Source organism: Pseudophryne corroboree, chromosome 1 (genome assembly GCF_028390025.1).
Source record: "Pseudophryne corroboree isolate aPseCor3 chromosome 1, aPseCor3.hap2, whole genome shotgun sequence".
Taxonomy (NCBI): domain Eukaryota; kingdom Metazoa; phylum Chordata; class Amphibia; order Anura; family Myobatrachidae; genus Pseudophryne; species Pseudophryne corroboree.
This window is the reverse complement of record NC_086444.1, coordinates 625,901,240-625,919,317: the sequence shown is the minus strand read 5'-3', so window position 1 is coordinate 625,919,317 and position 18,078 is coordinate 625,901,240. Positions and strand designations below refer to the sequence as shown.

The following is an 18,078-nucleotide window of genomic DNA, read 5'->3' as shown; positions in this document are numbered from 1 at the left end:
CTTACGTTGACCTTTTGACCTGTCAACCTAGACCATGTCGACCTAAAGACCCTGTCGACCTAGTTAGTGTTGACCTAGACACTGTCGACCTAGTTACCATCTACCTTCCATACCACACCCAGTAAATTCAGGGGTGTGGAAATTAGGTTCATTATTTCAAAGGCCAAAATAGGTAAATAGATTAAATTAGAATACAGTTTGCATGTTAAAAATCAGATAGTGTCAACCCATCTGGATTTCATTTGCTGACCCAATCTCCCTTTTGAGCATTGCCAACATCACTATACAAATTACAGGTTTTGTAAAGACAGGAGGAGATTGGCATTATAGGTGTTATTCCTATCCATTAGAAAGGTGGTATGGGAAGCAAGGTTAAGCAGACAAATCTGCTGACTAGTGTATTTGGAAGAAGTCTGGATGTGTACAAAATCTGGTTATTCTTAGGCATCAGTTATGATGGGGACCAGTGTAACTGTTACAGTTCTGCTATTATCCCAACAAACAGTATTTTACCACAATTTTTTTGGCAGGCAATTCAATTACAGGTATATCCATTTTTTTCCTGAAAAATGTCCAATTTTTGGCAAAAACACCTAGGATCTGGGATAAGTTCCTGGACCTACAGTATTTGTTTTTACGGCTGCGACTGCAAAAAAAAACAACGGCACATCAGGGATTTTTTTCGGGACCTACAAAAAAAAATCCCTGATAAGTGCTGGTGTTGGGCTGCATTTGGGGCAAACTGGATAGCCCCAGGGGATCAATTAGCCTGCAGTAAATTACTGTGGGCAATTGAATTCCACCCTTTATAACCCTATCTGTACCTGTTAATATTAAATAGGAAACCAAATAGGTTTGTAAGCATTTTTAAAAGAGTACTGCTGGACTGTGATAACACTTTTGAGGGCAGTTCAAATGTTTTTTGGAACGCCAAAAATAATGGGTGTCCATTAGAGAAATTAAATTGTTGCTCTTGGGTGCCTAAACTAGGGACTTTTTGTACATATCTTCTTGCCAACTCAGAATGCAGCAATTAGAAATTTCTCTCCAGCAGCTTATGAGCGACCAAACGAAGCAACAATAGAATTGCTCCGTTTTGTGCCACCTAGTGGTAGCTGCAGGAGAAAACAACTGAATCACCCTCTTTGAATGCTATTGTATACGTTGCTAAAGGGGAGCGAGTTACGGTCTCGTTGCAAAGACAGCTTGCCTCCCACATGGCTAATTGAATTGAGCCCTTGTAGTCAGTCAGTATTGGGTAAGGAGCACCAGTATAAGTGGTCAGTAACAGGAGGCTACTGATGGCAAGCAAAATCCTAATGACCTGTAAAACACCACCAAACAGGCAAAGTAAACTCATCATGTCGAAAAGTAAAAACAAAAAACATTTTTAAAACAGTATACTAGCAGTTAGCCAGTGCAATGCATATGACACTCTAGAACTCGACCCATGGAATGCTCAATTGAAAATTTTCTAGAAGCATAAGTAATAATGAGAGTTCTTAGTCTATGTACAGCAGGTATATTAGGACTTACATTGATTGCCAACATTGCATTTCGGTGCAAAATTTGCACTGACCTACAGCAATCAATAAGAAATGTCTGTATGTTTTCTTTGGTGTAGTGCAGCTTTTGCACCCTTAAGGAAATGCTGTAGAACATTTACATATAAATTTGCGAATGCTACAAGATGCCGTTTCTTATTGGATCCACTTTAATCATTGAATCAAGCCATAACTATTGCCAGCTTCCTGGGGTTAAACCAAGCAATTACATTTGAAATCCAAATTAAACAAACTGCGGCCTTTAAGCTGGTCACATAAAGGAGAATTCCGAGGCCAGTTGAATCTGACCCAATTAAATCCAGATGTGAAAAGTCTTGTAGACCTCTAGGAAGCTGTAAAAATAGCTCCCACCACAGCGGATCAGTCACCCTAGTAAGTCTAAAATGCACAGTAAATGCCTCTTGCCCAGCAGGGGAGCCGGAGACTTTTGGACTAAACAGTCCACCTCCTGTAAAGAATAATCTCTCTCACTTTGGCTATACTCCAATGAATTCTCCAAATACCAGCATTTGAAAACATTTCTATCAATTAGGTATTATGTTATTTATCCCGATACTGCTGCATGTAAACTATACAATGCTGCAAATACTGGTGCTGTTTTGTCACTAAAAGAACATATTCTTCTGTGAATATAGAAAGATGGGATGGTAATAATTTCAATCTATGTCGGGATGCTGACATCGGCATTCCGAGCAGAGTCGGGATTACGGCATTGGTATTACGGCTGCCGGGATTCCAAACACCGGGATCCTGACAGGATCCCAGAAAGACAAATTACTTATATTAAAATATAATGACATGAAGTACACCTACTACAAGTCCAGTAAAGTTACCAGTAAGCAGGCAAAGGAAATTCTATTTTTTACCTAAATAGCATTACCTGTTCCAAGCTCTCGATGTCGGCTCTGAACCCTGACAGCAGAGATAGCTCCAACACAGCCATGTTAGATGCCCCAGAATGAAGCCATCTGGATAAAAGAGTAAGAGCATAAATACTGAAAATGTCCCCGGGAGAGGTTGCTTTGATCCTCATCAAATCTTCACACTGGTGATTTATTACGCAAGTTGACAAATACATTATTCAGAGTTATTAGAATCCATAGCTCTGTTTTATTTACTACTTTTGAAAACTAACCATGATGCATTGACCTAATATTAGATTAGAAGCAAGAGGTTTGGCAGAAGTTTTTGTTTCTTGCTTAGGACCGATCCTCTTAAAGTAAGTGAGTTATGGGTGCTAGGCAGATGTAGAAGGGCATGCATGTGACACAAGGGGGCATCTGTAATATTATGCAAGTTTGCCAGAGGTATAGGATGCCAGCCGATCTTGGAAGTTTTTTAAAGGGACAATCAATTACAAGGTATGGTTTTGCTTTGTAAATGATTGCAACTTTAAAAAAAAAATGTTCGAGATCAGCTGGCATCCCACATTTCCGGCAAACTCTGCCCCAATTACATATGCCATAACTCGTTTAGTGCATATTTTATAAGTCAGCCTAAAGCATCATTAGCTGTAGATACAGGTTTTTTTTTATACTACAGTCATCATTTAATGTCACTATTAAATAATGTACTATTCCCAGAAATTGGCACTTTGTAACAGGGTGGGAACTAGATTACTAAAAATTATGAAGCAAGGCGAAAGAAAATAATTAGCCACTGGGAAGCCATAAAATAAATGTAATTATATATATACATACAAATATTTATTTTATCTTGTAGAAAGAGAAGCGCCATGACAGCCAGGAGAATGATTAGACCTACCCCTGAGTGACACACAACCAGAAATATACTGTATGTCCAGTGTTTATTTCTTCTGTCATATACAATCCTATATAACTCTTTTACCTTGTCAGTATGTACAGCCATCAAAATAATTTAGGTTTTAGAATGTGTGAATTCAAATATTTGACATCTTGTAACATATTCCCATTTTTACAGCTAATTCTCCAATTTATAAAGTGCACGGCAGCTTCCACAGATTAACCTCATGCTGCAAACTGTTTTTAGTCGTACATAAAACACATTATAGGTCCACAAAGAGTTATACCTTGCGCAAGCTTCCAGGGTCACTTTGTATTCTTCATGGTCCTGGTGGGACCCTGGATCATCATCATCAGGGAGAGCTCTCTCTCTGAGAAGTCCCTCTGGACGTCCAACTTGACGTCGATCCCTCCCTGGCTTTGGCTCTTTGAGATGGACCAGAAGCTGGAAGGCTGGCTTGACCACTGGGTCGGGAACATTGTAATGAACATCGATCTGGAAAAGGGTTTATAAAATGACTGAATAACTAAAAAGATTTGTTTTCATAGAATTATTTGCCAGCAGTTGATTAATATGAGACAATATATCACCAAAACAATGTTATGCTGTCTGTAACTCTTCCCTGTAAACATTTTTAATAACCATCACCAGCCACTGTGTTTGCATTAGTATAGGTGTTTATATTAGTTTTCTATTACTTTTACTCCATGTACAGTAATAGCTAATGAGCATCATCGGTACTACAATGTAGGCAGTCACTAGAATACCTGTAATGCTAGCAACAAAGGCTGCAAACCTAAGGCTTGGCCTGGGACAGCTATTTGGTACTCTAGCCAAGTTCTCTTTGTGTGTCTGGAGATGTCAGTGCTATTGGAAAATGACAATGCCCATCTAATTTAAACAGCTGAACTATTATTTTAATTTATGTTATTATGAATTAAAGCAACAGCTCTGGTTTGGAAACCAGAAAGAAACCCAAATTCATGGTTGGGATCCTGTGACAAAGAGACCCACACCATCGTGGCTGTTATTGCATGACTATCGGGCATTGCCCCTTGGCGATGGGGTTAGCAGTTCTTTAAGAATTGGTAGTGGCACAGCCACCATGGACCAATGCAATATTAATATTTTGTTATTAATTTAGAAAAGTCTAAGGGGATTCAATTGAGAGCGAGGTTTAGCGAGGTAAAAAAACAACTTGTGGACCTCGACCCAATTTTGGACTACTGCGGGTATGTGTACCCACGATATCCGATTTTTCAAAAATGGATGCAGGGTTTTCAGCTCTGAAAAATCCATGGCGCGAGTTAAAATATTTCTCGTTTAAGGAGAGATAATGGCGTTTTAATAAGTACGAAGTTTCAGTTTATAGATTTACCTGCATTAAACAGCAGCCTTCTCCTTTTGCACTGACAAACAAGCCGGTTGGGATGGTGGGAATCTGCATATAAAACACACAACAATATTTTATTAATCAGGAAATGATCATCCTTTGCTGCCAGTTTCAGCCAAGCATTCAAAAGCTTCCTTCTTGGTTTAAGACCAATATCTGACTGAGCTCACCACAGCTGTCTGCAGGATCTTCTTGTTCAGCCTATGAAGCTCAAAGGTTTCCTGATAGTCCAAGTTGGTGGATGCCAGAGATATGGTGAGATTAACACCACCAATATAGGAAAGTATGGCATATTCAGCAAGAGCTTGCAGTGCCACACACGTGTCCTGGAAACAAAGTGGTATGATCTGCTTAATTACATACATACACAAAAACCCTGCCACACAATTTTGAGTAGATTCATGAAATAATATCTGTAATGTATCTTGTTTGGTAACATACTCTGTTTTAGGATTTACTCAACAGGTATAGTGCCTACAAAAGGAGTACTTGGGAAATAACATGAATTATAGCTGTAGCATTCTTATAAGGACTATATACCTGCCCAACCCTGCCAATTATTGTCCAACCAAAGCTGTTCAGTTATTTTACAGTTCCCAACCCTATGCCATTTGTGGCCAATTTGAGATGGGGTATATAGTGGGGTAATTTGTGATACATAGATATTGAAGTTAAAAGCCCATTCAATGGAGAGCTGAATGATTATTAGGGAAGGCTAGTGAATGAGTATACAAGTGTATTAATGGGCTGCATATCAAATTGCAAATTAGACTTGTTTTGTGTGTGACAGGATAGTGCATTTTACATTCATTTTACTGGGACTAAAGATCTGCATTGTTTTTATCTGTAAAATGAAAACACTACATTTAATGCCGATCCAGACCATCCCACTCCAACACCTAACACTATTTAGCTTGACAGGCCGGTGTTGGTGGGGGAATCTGTGTGTGTTTGCCAATGTCATACGGAATATAGATTGTAAGCTTCTCTGGGTCAGGGGCTGATGTGAATGACTATAATATTTATGTCTTAGGGGTGACAAAGTGTAAATCCAGGTCTGCCAAAGCAGTGTTATAAATGACTTGTTCTAGTAAAATACATTCCCGCACAAATGTGGTCTTACATACCTTGGTACGTAAAACTACTCAATTCTGTAGAATAGCTTGATAAACACATATTTAATGGGGTTGGGGCTGACAGACCAGCGCTGAGGATCCCGGCGGTCAGCATACCGATCCCGGCAGCAGAATGCCAGCATGCGGGGCGAGCGCAACAAAGCCCCTTGCAGCAGGCTCGCCACATGCCGCGGACCCCCATGAGTGGGAATAGTGCCTGTGGGTCGGCATTGTGTTTGCCGGCATTTTGATTGGTCAGGATCCCGGCGACGGCATGGCGACCGCTGTGATCAAGAGCGCCGGTCAAATGTACTAGTTACAGAGGGCATAGATAGTGAAGTTCTGTGCAATTGATAGTGTACATTAAGTCATACTCTACAAATCAATATCTAACCTGCGTGGATGAAAAGCCGCCTAGAGCGTTTCGCTGTTGGGAAAGCCATTTAACTACTGGAAGAGCAGATGCCACATCTCCAAGGAGGGTGTAGGTTAGCAGGGCATATGCGGTCATTTCTACCTCTGCAGAGATCACTAAATGAGTAAAAGAGACATTTAAATCACTTTCTTGATTGTATACCACCTCCATTTTCAATTAAGCATTTTCATGGTATTAGACATAAGTAACATGGAGATTATAAATAAAATGTAATTAACAAATGGATTAATAAAACATATAAGACATTGCTTTTGGATGCTTCAGATGCACTTTATTCTACAATAAACACAAGTATGTCTATATAATAAGATTGCAAATTGTATTAGAATTCCGCAAAACAGATTATGGGGTATATTCAATTAGTGCCGAATTTTCCAACAGTCGAAAATCTGCATTAATTCAACATCAGTGTATTCAATAGCGGGAGTTTTCGTTGCATTTTAACTGCATCCCCTTATAACAATTAAAGTGGTATATTAAAAATCTTGTCTATATATAAAAAAAGACAAAAAAATAATTATTTTCTTTATTATAATTTCTAATTTCTTCATTTCGAGCACAACTATTTAATTTATGTAATTGGTTTTAAACTCTGTATTTCACGGTTGCCAAGTCATCCGCTAACATAATTATTACAAGTGATGTTTTACTATAATATGTGTGCACTTTACTGATACATCCCCTTTTATTTCTTATTGGCCTTTAGTATATGAATGGTTACATAGAAACATAGAAACATAGAATTTGACGGCAGATAAGAACCACTTGGCCCATCTAGTCTGCCCCTTTTATATTTTATCCTTTAGGCAATCTCAACCCTTTTTTAACCTTAATTCTTTGTAAGGATATTCATATGCCTGTCCCAAGCATGTTTAAATTGCCCTACAGTCTTAGCCTCTACCACCTCTGATGGGAGGCTATTCCACTTATCCACTACCCTTTCTGTGAAGTAATTTTTCCTTAAATTTCCCCTGAACCTCCCCCCCTCCAGTCTCAATGTATGCCCTCGAGTTCTAATACTTCTTTTCCTTTGAAGAATGTTTCCCTCCTGAACTTTGTTAAGACCCTTGATATATTTGAAAGTTTCTATCATGTCCCCCCTTTCCCTTCTCTCCTCCAAACTATACATGTTAAGATCTTTTAGCCTTTCCGGGTAAGTTTTGTGATGTAGGCCATGCACCATTTGTCATAGGTTAAGAATGTGTGGCTTAGAGACAGGTGTGGGAAAGAAGGGTTTGTGTTCCTGGGACTTCTCGGTCAGGCGCCATCTTTTTTGTCACAATGGATTGCACCTGAATGAGGAGGGGGCAGCAGATGTGGGGGGGGGGGGCAGGATGGTTAGAATGTGGGAGGAGCTTTTAAACTAGATGTCTGGGGGGAGGGATTAGAAAGAAACTACGCGATCATTAGTCATTGGCAACGAGCATGGAACCCAGAACATGAAACCCCTGGCAATGAGCATGGTACCCAGAGCATGAAACCCCTGGCAACGAGCATGTGACCCACAGCATAAAACCCCTGGCAATGAGCAGGGACTGATTCACATGGCAAAATATTCTCTGTATAGCGCTATGGAATATGTGTGTGCTATAAAAATAAATAATAAATAAATTACTGGAGTCTGTGGAGGAGGAAGCAGGGGACAGGTGAGAGACACTGGAGGGAGGAGAAGCTGGGGAAATACCATCCTACCCACAGATACACCAGCCTTAGCATCTCTCGGCTGAGGTAATCCCAGACTCCCACGTGCCGGATATGAACCTAATACAATATATCCACCCCCAATGTGTGATCCTTATACTATATATCCACCCTCCTCTGTGTGAGCCTCATACTGTATAACACCCCCTCCCCGTGTGATCCTCATACTACATATCCCGCCCCTCCCCTCTGTGTGATCCTCATACTATATATCCCACCCCGTGTGATCCTCATACTATATACTCCCCTCCAGTGTGTTCCTCATAGTATATATCCCTCCTGTGTGATATTCAAACTATATAACCCCCTCCCCTCTGTGTGATCTTCATACTATATCCCCCACCATGTACCCTACCCTGCCCCCTGTGGCCCCACTCTAACCCCTTTGGATTTTCCTAATATTTAAATGTTCGTGCTGCACCCATAATTGATGGAAATTTAATTTTGGTGCTGACATGATTTAAAGCACATAACGTGTATAAGGGGCTCTTCTATGTTGCATAACGTGTATAAGGAGTACTATTGTGTGGCGTAGCGTGTATCAGGGGCTCTGCTGTCTGGAGTAACGTATATAAGGGATTCTGCTGTGCAGTGTAATATGAGTAACAAAGAAACAAGCAAGAAGGCTGCGCTGTATGTCAGGAGTTGAGAAAAGGAAGAGAGCCGACGTATAGAATAAAAGATTTATTAAATAATGAAAACAATAAACCAAAGCATATGTAACAGAGAATAAAATATGATGAGAGAATAATCACACCTAAATGGTCTCAGAGTGTATGGTGTCTCCTGTTATGTAGCACAATTGGAGACGTCGGCTCTCTTCCTTTTCTCAACTCCTGACATACAGCGCAGCCTTCTTGCTTGTTTCTTTGTTTGTTTGCTCACTCCACATAGTGATATTGGCATGCGCAGTATTTCAGGAGTTGTTCCCTATTAGGGATGATTATTGTTATATTTCTGAGGCGCTGTTTTAGCAGTTAAGTGTTGTCGTTTCTAATATGAGTAACAGGCACTACTGTGTGGTGTAATGCAAATAACGGGCACTGTGTGTTTATGCCGCTGCTCTGTCACTTTTTGAAGCCAGCCTTTGGCTAATATAGTTGAAAACAATATTGTGAGCTGTAAGTTGGTCAAAATTGACTGGAAATGAATGGAAATGAATGTTTTTGAGGTTAAAATACAGTAGGAACAAAAAAAAGCCCAAATTCTGTAATACTTTTTGAAGAATGGGGGTCATTCCGAGTTGTTCGCTCGGTAAATTTCTTCGCATCGCAGCGATTTTCCGCTTAGTGCGCATGCGCAATGTTCACACTGCGACTGCGCCAAGTAAATTTGCTATGCAGTTAGGAATTTTACTCACGGTTTTTTCCTCGTTCTGGTGATTGTAATGTGATTGACAGGATGTGGGTGTTTCTGGGCGGAAACTGGCCGTTTTATGGGAGTGTGTGAAAAAACGCTACCGTTTCTGGGAAAAATGCGGGAGTGGCTGGAGAAACGGAGGAGTGTCTGGACGAACGCTGGGTGTGTTTGTGACGTCAAACCAGGAACGACAAGCACTGAACTGATCGCAGATGCCGAGTAAGTTTGAAGCTACTCAGAAACTGCTAAGAGGTGTGTAATCGCAATTTTGAGAATCTTTCGTTCGCAATTTTAAGATGCTAAGATTCACTCCCAGTAGGCGGCGGCTTAGCGTGTGTAAAGCTGCTAAAAGCAGCTTGCGAGCGAACAACTCGGAATGAGGGCCAATATACAAAAACCAAAACTAAAACCAGTTAGCCAGTTTTGGCAAAACCAAAAGATGAAGACAAATTAGAACCAAAACCAAAACAAGCAAAAATGGTCCGGCAGACATCTTCAATGTTTAGTAGTTATCACACCTTTAAAACCAGATACTACTTACCCGACTGTGATAGGCCATCACTGAAACCCATGAAGGTGTCCTCTTCTGTTGCTAAAGACCCAGTTAAACTCCAATGTGTGAAACCATCTTAAAGCAAGCAGAATAATTATAAATTGGCAGGAAAGAGGATTATAAAGCACACAGGAGCTGATTCTGAGTTGGTAGCAAAACAAAAAAACAGGAGTAACTTTGAACGTGGACAAATCATATTATACTATAAGAGGTGCAAATACATGTATGTTTTTGCATGCAGGGTAAATACTGGCTGCTTTTATATGTAACCCACAAATACTGGACAGTTTTATTTTTTACACTGCACTTTATATTTAAGCTAGGAAACACCCCTCTCAAATATAAATCTCTGCAAATTTACTGTATATCTGCCTCACCCAAAGTGTAGTATGGTTTTACCAAGGTGCAGTGTTTTTTTGCTGTGCTCCCACCTCTGAATCAGCACCATTGCATCTTCTACGGTCTGTGTTTGTTGATGAATTTATATATTCCCATTCTCTAAACCAAGAGCTATCATATTCAAAGCAAATTATGGCCACCATTTATCAAGCCTTGGAGTGTGATAAATAGCAGTGATAAAGTACCAGCCAATCAGCTCCTAACTTCCATGTTACAGGCTGTCTTTGAAAAATGACAGTTAGGATCTGATTGGTTGGTACTTTATCACTGTGCTATTTATAACTCTCCAAGGCTTGATAAATCTGGGCCTATGCCGTGTAGGTTATCAACATTGCAAATGACCAAAGAGTATCAAACGAATTAATTAATGGATGCAAAACAGCACATGCAGTGGGATGTAATACCGCCCAAGTCCAGCCACTGTGCGGGATGCTGGCCAAACTCGGATGTATTTTAAAGGGGCAATCACTTACAAGGCAAAACCATGCTTTGTAATTGATTGCCCCTTTAAAAAAAAATCCAAGTTCGGTTGGCATCCCGCACAGCCACTGGACTCGGGTGACAATACATCCCGCCATTAATATCAATTAATTGATTGTAGCCAGAACTCAATAAAGTAAAATATTTTTAAAAAATGTTGCAAGATTTTTTTATTAAATTCTTTTTAGAATCCCTCACAGACAAATACCTTGTGTTATGGCCATGCTGTTTAGCCTCCTGAGACCAACAGGAGCATATGTGCTACGCAGCAGGGTAAGAGCATACGTTGTCAGGGCAGTGGTATATGGGTCATCTGCTGAATACAAGTGTGACTCCAAATACACTTTGGCATTTGAGACAGCAACTCTTTCTTCCTGGGAAAACAAACACAGAGATAAGACCCAACGACTTACGTGCAACTAATTGTCATTTACTTCAAATTGTGCATTATTAATTAAATTTTCACTTCATAGTATGTAAATAGACAGAGAGCATTAAGCAGTGTAAACGTAATTATGTTTTTATTTATTCATTTTATTTGAATGTGCCTTACACTTTGTAGACTTTATTTTCTGCAATACGCTAGCCGTTCTTATTACAGTATTATCTTGTTCCAGTGCTGACGGCTGCAACTGCAGATGCTGCCCTCTCTCAGGTCCTGGAAGTAGGGTCTAATTCAGACCTGATCGCAGCAGCAAATTTGTTCCCTAATGGGCAAAACCATGTGCACTGCAGGGAAGGCAGATATAACATGTGCAGAGAGAGTTAGATTTGGGTGGGGTGTGTTCAAACTGAAATCTAAATTGCAGTGTAAAAATAAAGCAGCTAGTATTTACCCTGCACAGAAACTAATAACTTACCCAAATCTAACTCTCTCTGCACATGTTATATCTGCCCCACCTGCAGTGCCGTTTCTAGCGGCGGGCGAGCCGTGCAACCGCACGGGGCGCCCGCCGCGGCACTTTCAGTGTTATTTCCCCTCTCCTCCCTCTCCCCGAGCGCTCCTGCTCGAGGGGGCGGAGTTTCGCGAAATGACGCGTTTGCGTCGTGACGTCATGACGCAAACGCGTCATTCCACGAAACTCCGCCCCCTCGAGCAGGAGCGCTCGGGGAGAGGGAGGAGAGAAGCCTGGAAGGAGGCGGCGGCGGCGGCCGGCGCGAGGGACGTCCGGCGGCGGGATCCGAAGAGCGGAACATGTAAGTATATCTCTCTCTCTCCCCCTTCCTTCCCCCCCCACCACTTGACACCTGCCTGCCACACTGGGGATACCTGCCTGCCACACTGGGGATACCTGCCTGCCACACTGGGATACCTGCCTGCTGCACTGTGTAAAATGGGGACACCTGCCTCACTGTGTAAAATGGGGACACCTGCCTCACTGTGTAAAATGGGGACACCTGCCTCACTGTGTAAAATGGGGACACCTGCCTGCCGCACTGTGTAAAATGGGGACACCTGCCTGCCGCACTGTGTAAAATGGGGACACCTGCCTGCCGCACTGTGTAAAATGGGGACACCTGCCTGCCGCACTGTGTAATATGGGGATATCTGCCTGCCGCACTGTGTAAAATGGGGATATCTGCCTGCCACACTTTGTAAAATGGGGATACCTGCCTGCCGCGCTGTGTAATATGGGGATATCTGCCTGCCGCACTGTGTAAAATGGGGATATCTGCCTGCCACACTTTGTAAAATAGGGAAACCTGCCTGCCGCGCTGTGTAAAATGGGGATATCTGCCTGCCGCACTGTGTAAAATGGGGATACCTGCCTGCGTACTGTGTAAAATGGGGATATCTGCCTGCCACACTTTGTAAAATGGGGATACCTGCCTGCCGCGCTGTGTAAAATGGGGATATCTGTCTGCCGCACTGTGTAAAATGGGGATACCTGCCTGCGTACTGTGTAAAATGGGGATACCTGCCTGCGTACTGTGTAAAATGGGGACACCTGCCTGCCGCACTGTGTAATATGGGGATATCTGCCTGCCGCACTGTGTAAAATGGGGATATCTGCCTGCCACACTTTGTAAAATGGGGATACCTGCCTGCCGCGCTGTGTAAAATGGGGATATCTGCCTGCCGCACTGTGTAAAATGGGGATACCTGCCTGCGTACTGTGTAAAATGGGGATATCTGCCTGCCACACTTTGTAAAATGGGGATACCTGCCTGCCGCGCTGTGTAAAATGGGGATATCTGTCTGCCGCACTGTGTAAAATGGGGATACCTGCCTGCGTACTGTGTAAAATGGGGATACCTGCCTGCGTACTGTGTAAAATGGGGATACCTGCCTGCGTACTGTGTAAATGGAGATATCTGCCTGCTGCGCTCTGTTAAATGGGGACACCTGCCTGCCGCACTGTGTAAAACGGGGACACTTAGCTGCTGTAATGTGTAAAATGGGGACTTTTTTTATTTTTCCCCCCCTGTGGTGGGCGTGATGATATCAGATGAGGCCACGCCTTGTCGGGAGCGCGCGCATACTTTTTCTTTTTATAGCTATATGGGGGGACGCAATTTTTTTTATAGCAATGGGGGGGGGGGGGGGGGCGCATTTTTAAATCTCGCACTGGGAGCCAAATTGTCTAGAAACGGCCCTGCCCACCTGCAGTGCACATGGTTTTGCCCATTAGAGAACAAATTTGTTGCTGCAATCAGGTCTGAATTAGGACCGAAAACTGTTAGGTTTAAAGTCACTGACAGAGTTCAAGCTTCACTGCAATCCCCTGCTTCATGTAACTGATCTTACATGTGCTATACTCTGAAAGTGCATTATAACATATATATCTGTGAACACTTGTATTCTAAGTTATCCTCCAGTATGTTCAATTTAACAATTGTGGAAGGAAAATGAGTGCATAATTTATAAAAGTTCTCACAGTGGCCATTACCTCAGATGTGATTCCAGTCTCCAGGAAAGCAGCTGTAACATATGCAGTTAGAGCTATTTTTCCATGATTCCCACCCTGTAGAAAATGTGAAAATCAAATAAATATTTGTCATGTCGAAGTCAAAAATATTACATAAAGAGAAAATACAAACTACACACATTATGAGTCGCTATACTTGCAAATACGCGCAGCGAGCACAGCAATATATGGTAACACACGCATTTACACGGACATGCCACAGAGATGGATTCGACACTTATTTCATACAGTACATAATTATAATAATATCAAGCGCCAGACATCATGATGATTTAGAATTGTATATGATGGAGTGGTGTCATGTATGTGTATTATTTGAACGAAACAAGATAGACCGGTCATGTTTACTATTGAAGCAACCAGATTGATGTGTAGATTCATTTGATGCTTGTTGTGGGACATTGCAGCGGATAATTATGATTAAATGTATAAAAGCTAAAATCACTTTTATTAGAACAATAGATATTCCAAACAGGTAGTGGACAGGAAACTCATGCCAGCCCTTTGGATGTCTTCAAGTTTGAACCTGATTAGCATATACAAAGAGACTAGTGACTCATCATGAATCCCTCCCCCAAAAAACTAGATAACACTTGCTGATCACACAGGAGGGCAGTTCCTGTTTTGGTCTCAGCGTAAGATGGAGTCCCAGCATGATTTTATAGAGAGAGAGAGACATAAGCATTGAGGGAATGGTATTGTATCGCTGGCCTGTAACTGTAACTGTATGTAACTGTAACTGTATGTAACTGTATGTTTTAACTGCTTAATGTGTGAGTGTAACCATGTAACTATAGGTATACTGTACTTTGTAATATATTGAATCCATATCCTTTTAATAACAAATATATACATCAATGAGCTTTGGAACTCAGATAATGTGTGGGTGTATTGTTTTCTCTTATGGGATGCAGTGTTTTGCTATGTATAGTGCACATTCATGGCACATGGTAATAAGATGTGCAGGCGTTTACAATATATATTAGAGCGGGCATTTTAAATATTTGTGAGGAAACAATTTGGCATTCACAGTCATAGACAAGGAGATTTATGGTAGACTTACCATGGTTAAATCTCCTTCTGCGAGGTACACTGGATTCCACAGGGAATACATCGAGTTGAATCTTGATCTGAGGCACCAACAGGCTAAAGCTTTGACTGTTCCCAGGATTCACTGCACCGCCTCCTCTATAACCCCGCCTCCAGGCACTGGAGCTCAGTTTTGTTAAGCAGTCCAATGCAGTAGCAGGTAAAAGAGACGGCAGATGTTAGTCACATAGAACCACATTCTCACAACAGGAGAAGGGACCAGTTGCTAATGCCAGACAAACACAAAGAAGCTAAGTGCGTCAGGGTGGGCGCCCTGTGGAATCCAGTGTACCTCGCAGAAAGAGATTTAATCATGGTAAGTCTACCATAAATCTCCTTTTCTGCAGTGAGGTACACTGGTATTCCACAGGGAATACATTGGGGATGTCCTAAAGCAGTTACTCATGGGAGGGACGCACCGTAGTGGGCACAAGAACCCGGCATCCAAAGGAAGCATCCTGGGAGACAGAAGTATCAAAGGCATAAAACCTCATGAACATGTTCACTGAGGACCACATAGCCGCCTTGCACAATTGTTCAGCGGACACGCCTCGGCGGGCCGCCCAAGAAGGTCCAACAGACCAAGTAGAATGGGCTTTGATAGCAGCAGGAGCTGGGAGCCCAGCCTGCGCATAGGCTTGTGCAATCACCATTCTAATCCATCTGGCCATGGTTTGCTTATTCGCAGGCCAGCCACGTTTGTGAAAACCAAACAGTACAAAAAGGGTATCAGACCTCCTAATAGAGGCAGTCCTCTCCACATAAATACGGAGAGTCCTTACCACATCCAAAGACTGCTCTTTGGAGGACAAACCAGAAGAGATAAAAGCCATACCCGCAATCTCTTGGTTAAGATGGAAAGATGACACCACCTTAGGTAGATAACCAGGGCGAGTTCTAAGAAATGCCCCATCACGGTGAAAAATCAGAAAGGGTGGACGACAGGACAATGCGCCTAAGTCCGACACCCTCCTAGCAGAGGCAATAGCAAGCAGAAACACAACCTTACGCGTAAGGCATTTAAAGTCCACAGACTCAAGAGGTTCAAATGGAGACTCTTGTAGGGCATTTAAGACAACAGACATCCCATGGAGCCACAGGAGGCACATAGGGAGGCTGAATCCGTAAAACGCCCTGAGTGAAAGTATGAATGTCAGGAATAGATGCAATTTTTCTCTGAAACCACACCGACAAGGCAGATATATGAACCTTGAGGGAGGCCAGACGAAGGCCTAAGTCTAGGCCTTGTTGCAGAAAAGCCAAAAGCCTGGAAGTTCTGAATGAATAGGCATCATAATTCTTAGCAGCACATCATGTGAAGTAAGTGTTCCAGACCCTGTAATAAATCCGTGCAGAAGCCGGTTTGCGGGCTTTCAACATAGTTTGAATAACTACCTCAGAAAATCCCTTGGCCCTCAGGAGTGAAGTTTCAAGAGCTACGCCGTCAAAGCCAGTCTGGCCAGGTCTGGATAGACACAAGGGCCCTGAACGAGGAGGTCTGGGCATTGAGGAAGTAGAAGAGGATGCTCTATCGATAAACCCTGCAGGTCTGAGAACCAATGCCGTCTGTGCCACGCTGGAGTGACTAAAAGTAGCATCCCTCTTTCTTGCTTGAACTTCTGTAGTATCCTGGGCAGGAGTGACACTGGAAGAAACACGTATGGCAGCCGAAAGTTACATAGAAGAAACATGTATGGCAGCCGAAAGTTACATGGAATTGCCAGTACGTCCACGAACGCTGCTTGAGAAACCCTTGTCCTTGATCCGAAGACCGTAACCTTGTGATTGTGTTGAGATGCCATCAGGTCTACATCTGGTAGGCCCCGCTTGTCCACTAGGAGTTGAAAGACTTCTGGATGAAGACTCCACTCTCCGGCATGAACGTCCTGATGACTGAGGAAATCCGCTTCCCAGTTGAGGACTCCGGGAATGAACACTGCCGATACTGCCGGCAGATGGCGTTCCGCCCAATGGAGGATTTTCGATACTTCCAACACTGCCATGCGGCTTCGAGTGCCGCCTTGATGATTTATGTACGCCACCATGGTGGCATTTTCTGATTGTACTTGAACAGGCCTGCTCTGTACCAGAGGCAGGGCAGTGTCAATGCATTGAAAACTGCCCGCAATTCCAGAATGTTTATCGGGAGGAGAAATTCCTCCTTGGTCCACCGACCCTGGAGAGCGGATTAACTACAGGGACAATATGTGGCTGTAATGGCACAGGAGGTCTCACAGGGGGCGTAAGACGTGTCACAAGCGTACTCAGCATACTTGAGAATGCTGCCCAAGGTGGGTCCTTGTGCTGCGGGTTGACTGGGAGGTGTATGGCCCCCAGTGCCTGAACCATCAGCTAAAACTTCCCCCTCAGGTAAATCCTTGGTGCAGAAGCATCCGCGGATTTTCCGCCCTGTGTGGCAGACATTATAGGGATTGTAGCCTTAGAGCGTAACAGTACAATATAGCCAGACAAACACAATACCTGCAAATAACCCCCTGTGATATGTGACAGTAAACACAAGGCACAAACAGAGGATTTAAGCGGTATGAGGTGACTGTAATACACAGTAAAAAACACCAAACCGTATATACTGTGCAGCACTGTGCATATGTGTATATTATATATATATATATATATATATATATATATATATATGAGACCCTGACGCACCTAGCCCCCCAGGCTACAGAATATAGTGGTAGCAAGTAGTGTGATACACGAGAATGAAATCCACACAGCAGCTACAGGCACACTCAGTCACATGTACAATGCAGAAGTTATTACAGATAAACAATAAAACTGCACTGGACTAGTAAAACTACATATAGATATGTATGAATATAGATATAACAATGCACAGTAGATACTGGATGTATATCACAGAATACTTGTACTAAATAATAAGATTTTACTTACCGGTAAATCTATTTCTCGTAGTCCGTAGTGGATGCTGGGGACTCTGTAAGGACCATGGGGAATAGACGGGCTCCGCAGGAGACATGGGCACTTTAAGAAAGAATTTAGATTCTGGTGTGCTCTGGCTCCTCCCTCTATGTCCCTCCTCCAGATCTCAGTTAGAGAAACTGTGCCCGGAAGAGCTGACAGTACAAGGAAAGGATTTTGGGAATCCAGGGTAAGACTCATACCAGCCACACCAATCACACCGTATAACTTGTGATAACTTTACCCAGTTAACAGTATGAACAATCACAGAGCATCAGATAAACTCTGATGCAACTATAACATAACCCTTATTTAAGCAATAACTATATACAAGCATTGCAGAAGAAGTCC

At 42.5% G+C, this 18,078-nt stretch overlaps 1 protein-coding gene across 2 annotated transcripts in view; it reads right to left on the bottom strand.

Moving 5' to 3' along the window:
- The window catches only part of CPAMD8 (C3 and PZP like alpha-2-macroglobulin domain containing 8), a 300,356-nt gene that overhangs the window by 52,182 nt on the left and 230,096 nt on the right, over positions 1–18,078 (bottom strand). For both annotated transcript variants that reach the window (XM_063914497.1, XM_063914498.1), the window contains exons 29-36: positions 13,657–13,731; positions 10,974–11,139; positions 9,875–9,961; positions 6,232–6,368; positions 4,893–5,048; positions 4,708–4,770; positions 3,616–3,824; positions 2,446–2,533 (exon numbers count right to left, since the gene is read on the bottom strand). In XM_063914497.1, coding sequence (XP_063770567.1) covers positions 2,446–2,533; positions 3,616–3,824; positions 4,708–4,770; positions 4,893–5,048; positions 6,232–6,368; positions 9,875–9,961; positions 10,974–11,139; positions 13,657–13,731 — 981 coding nt within the window. The remainder of the gene's footprint in view (positions 1–2,445; positions 2,534–3,615; positions 3,825–4,707; positions 4,771–4,892; positions 5,049–6,231; positions 6,369–9,874; positions 9,962–10,973; positions 11,140–13,656; positions 13,732–18,078) is intronic.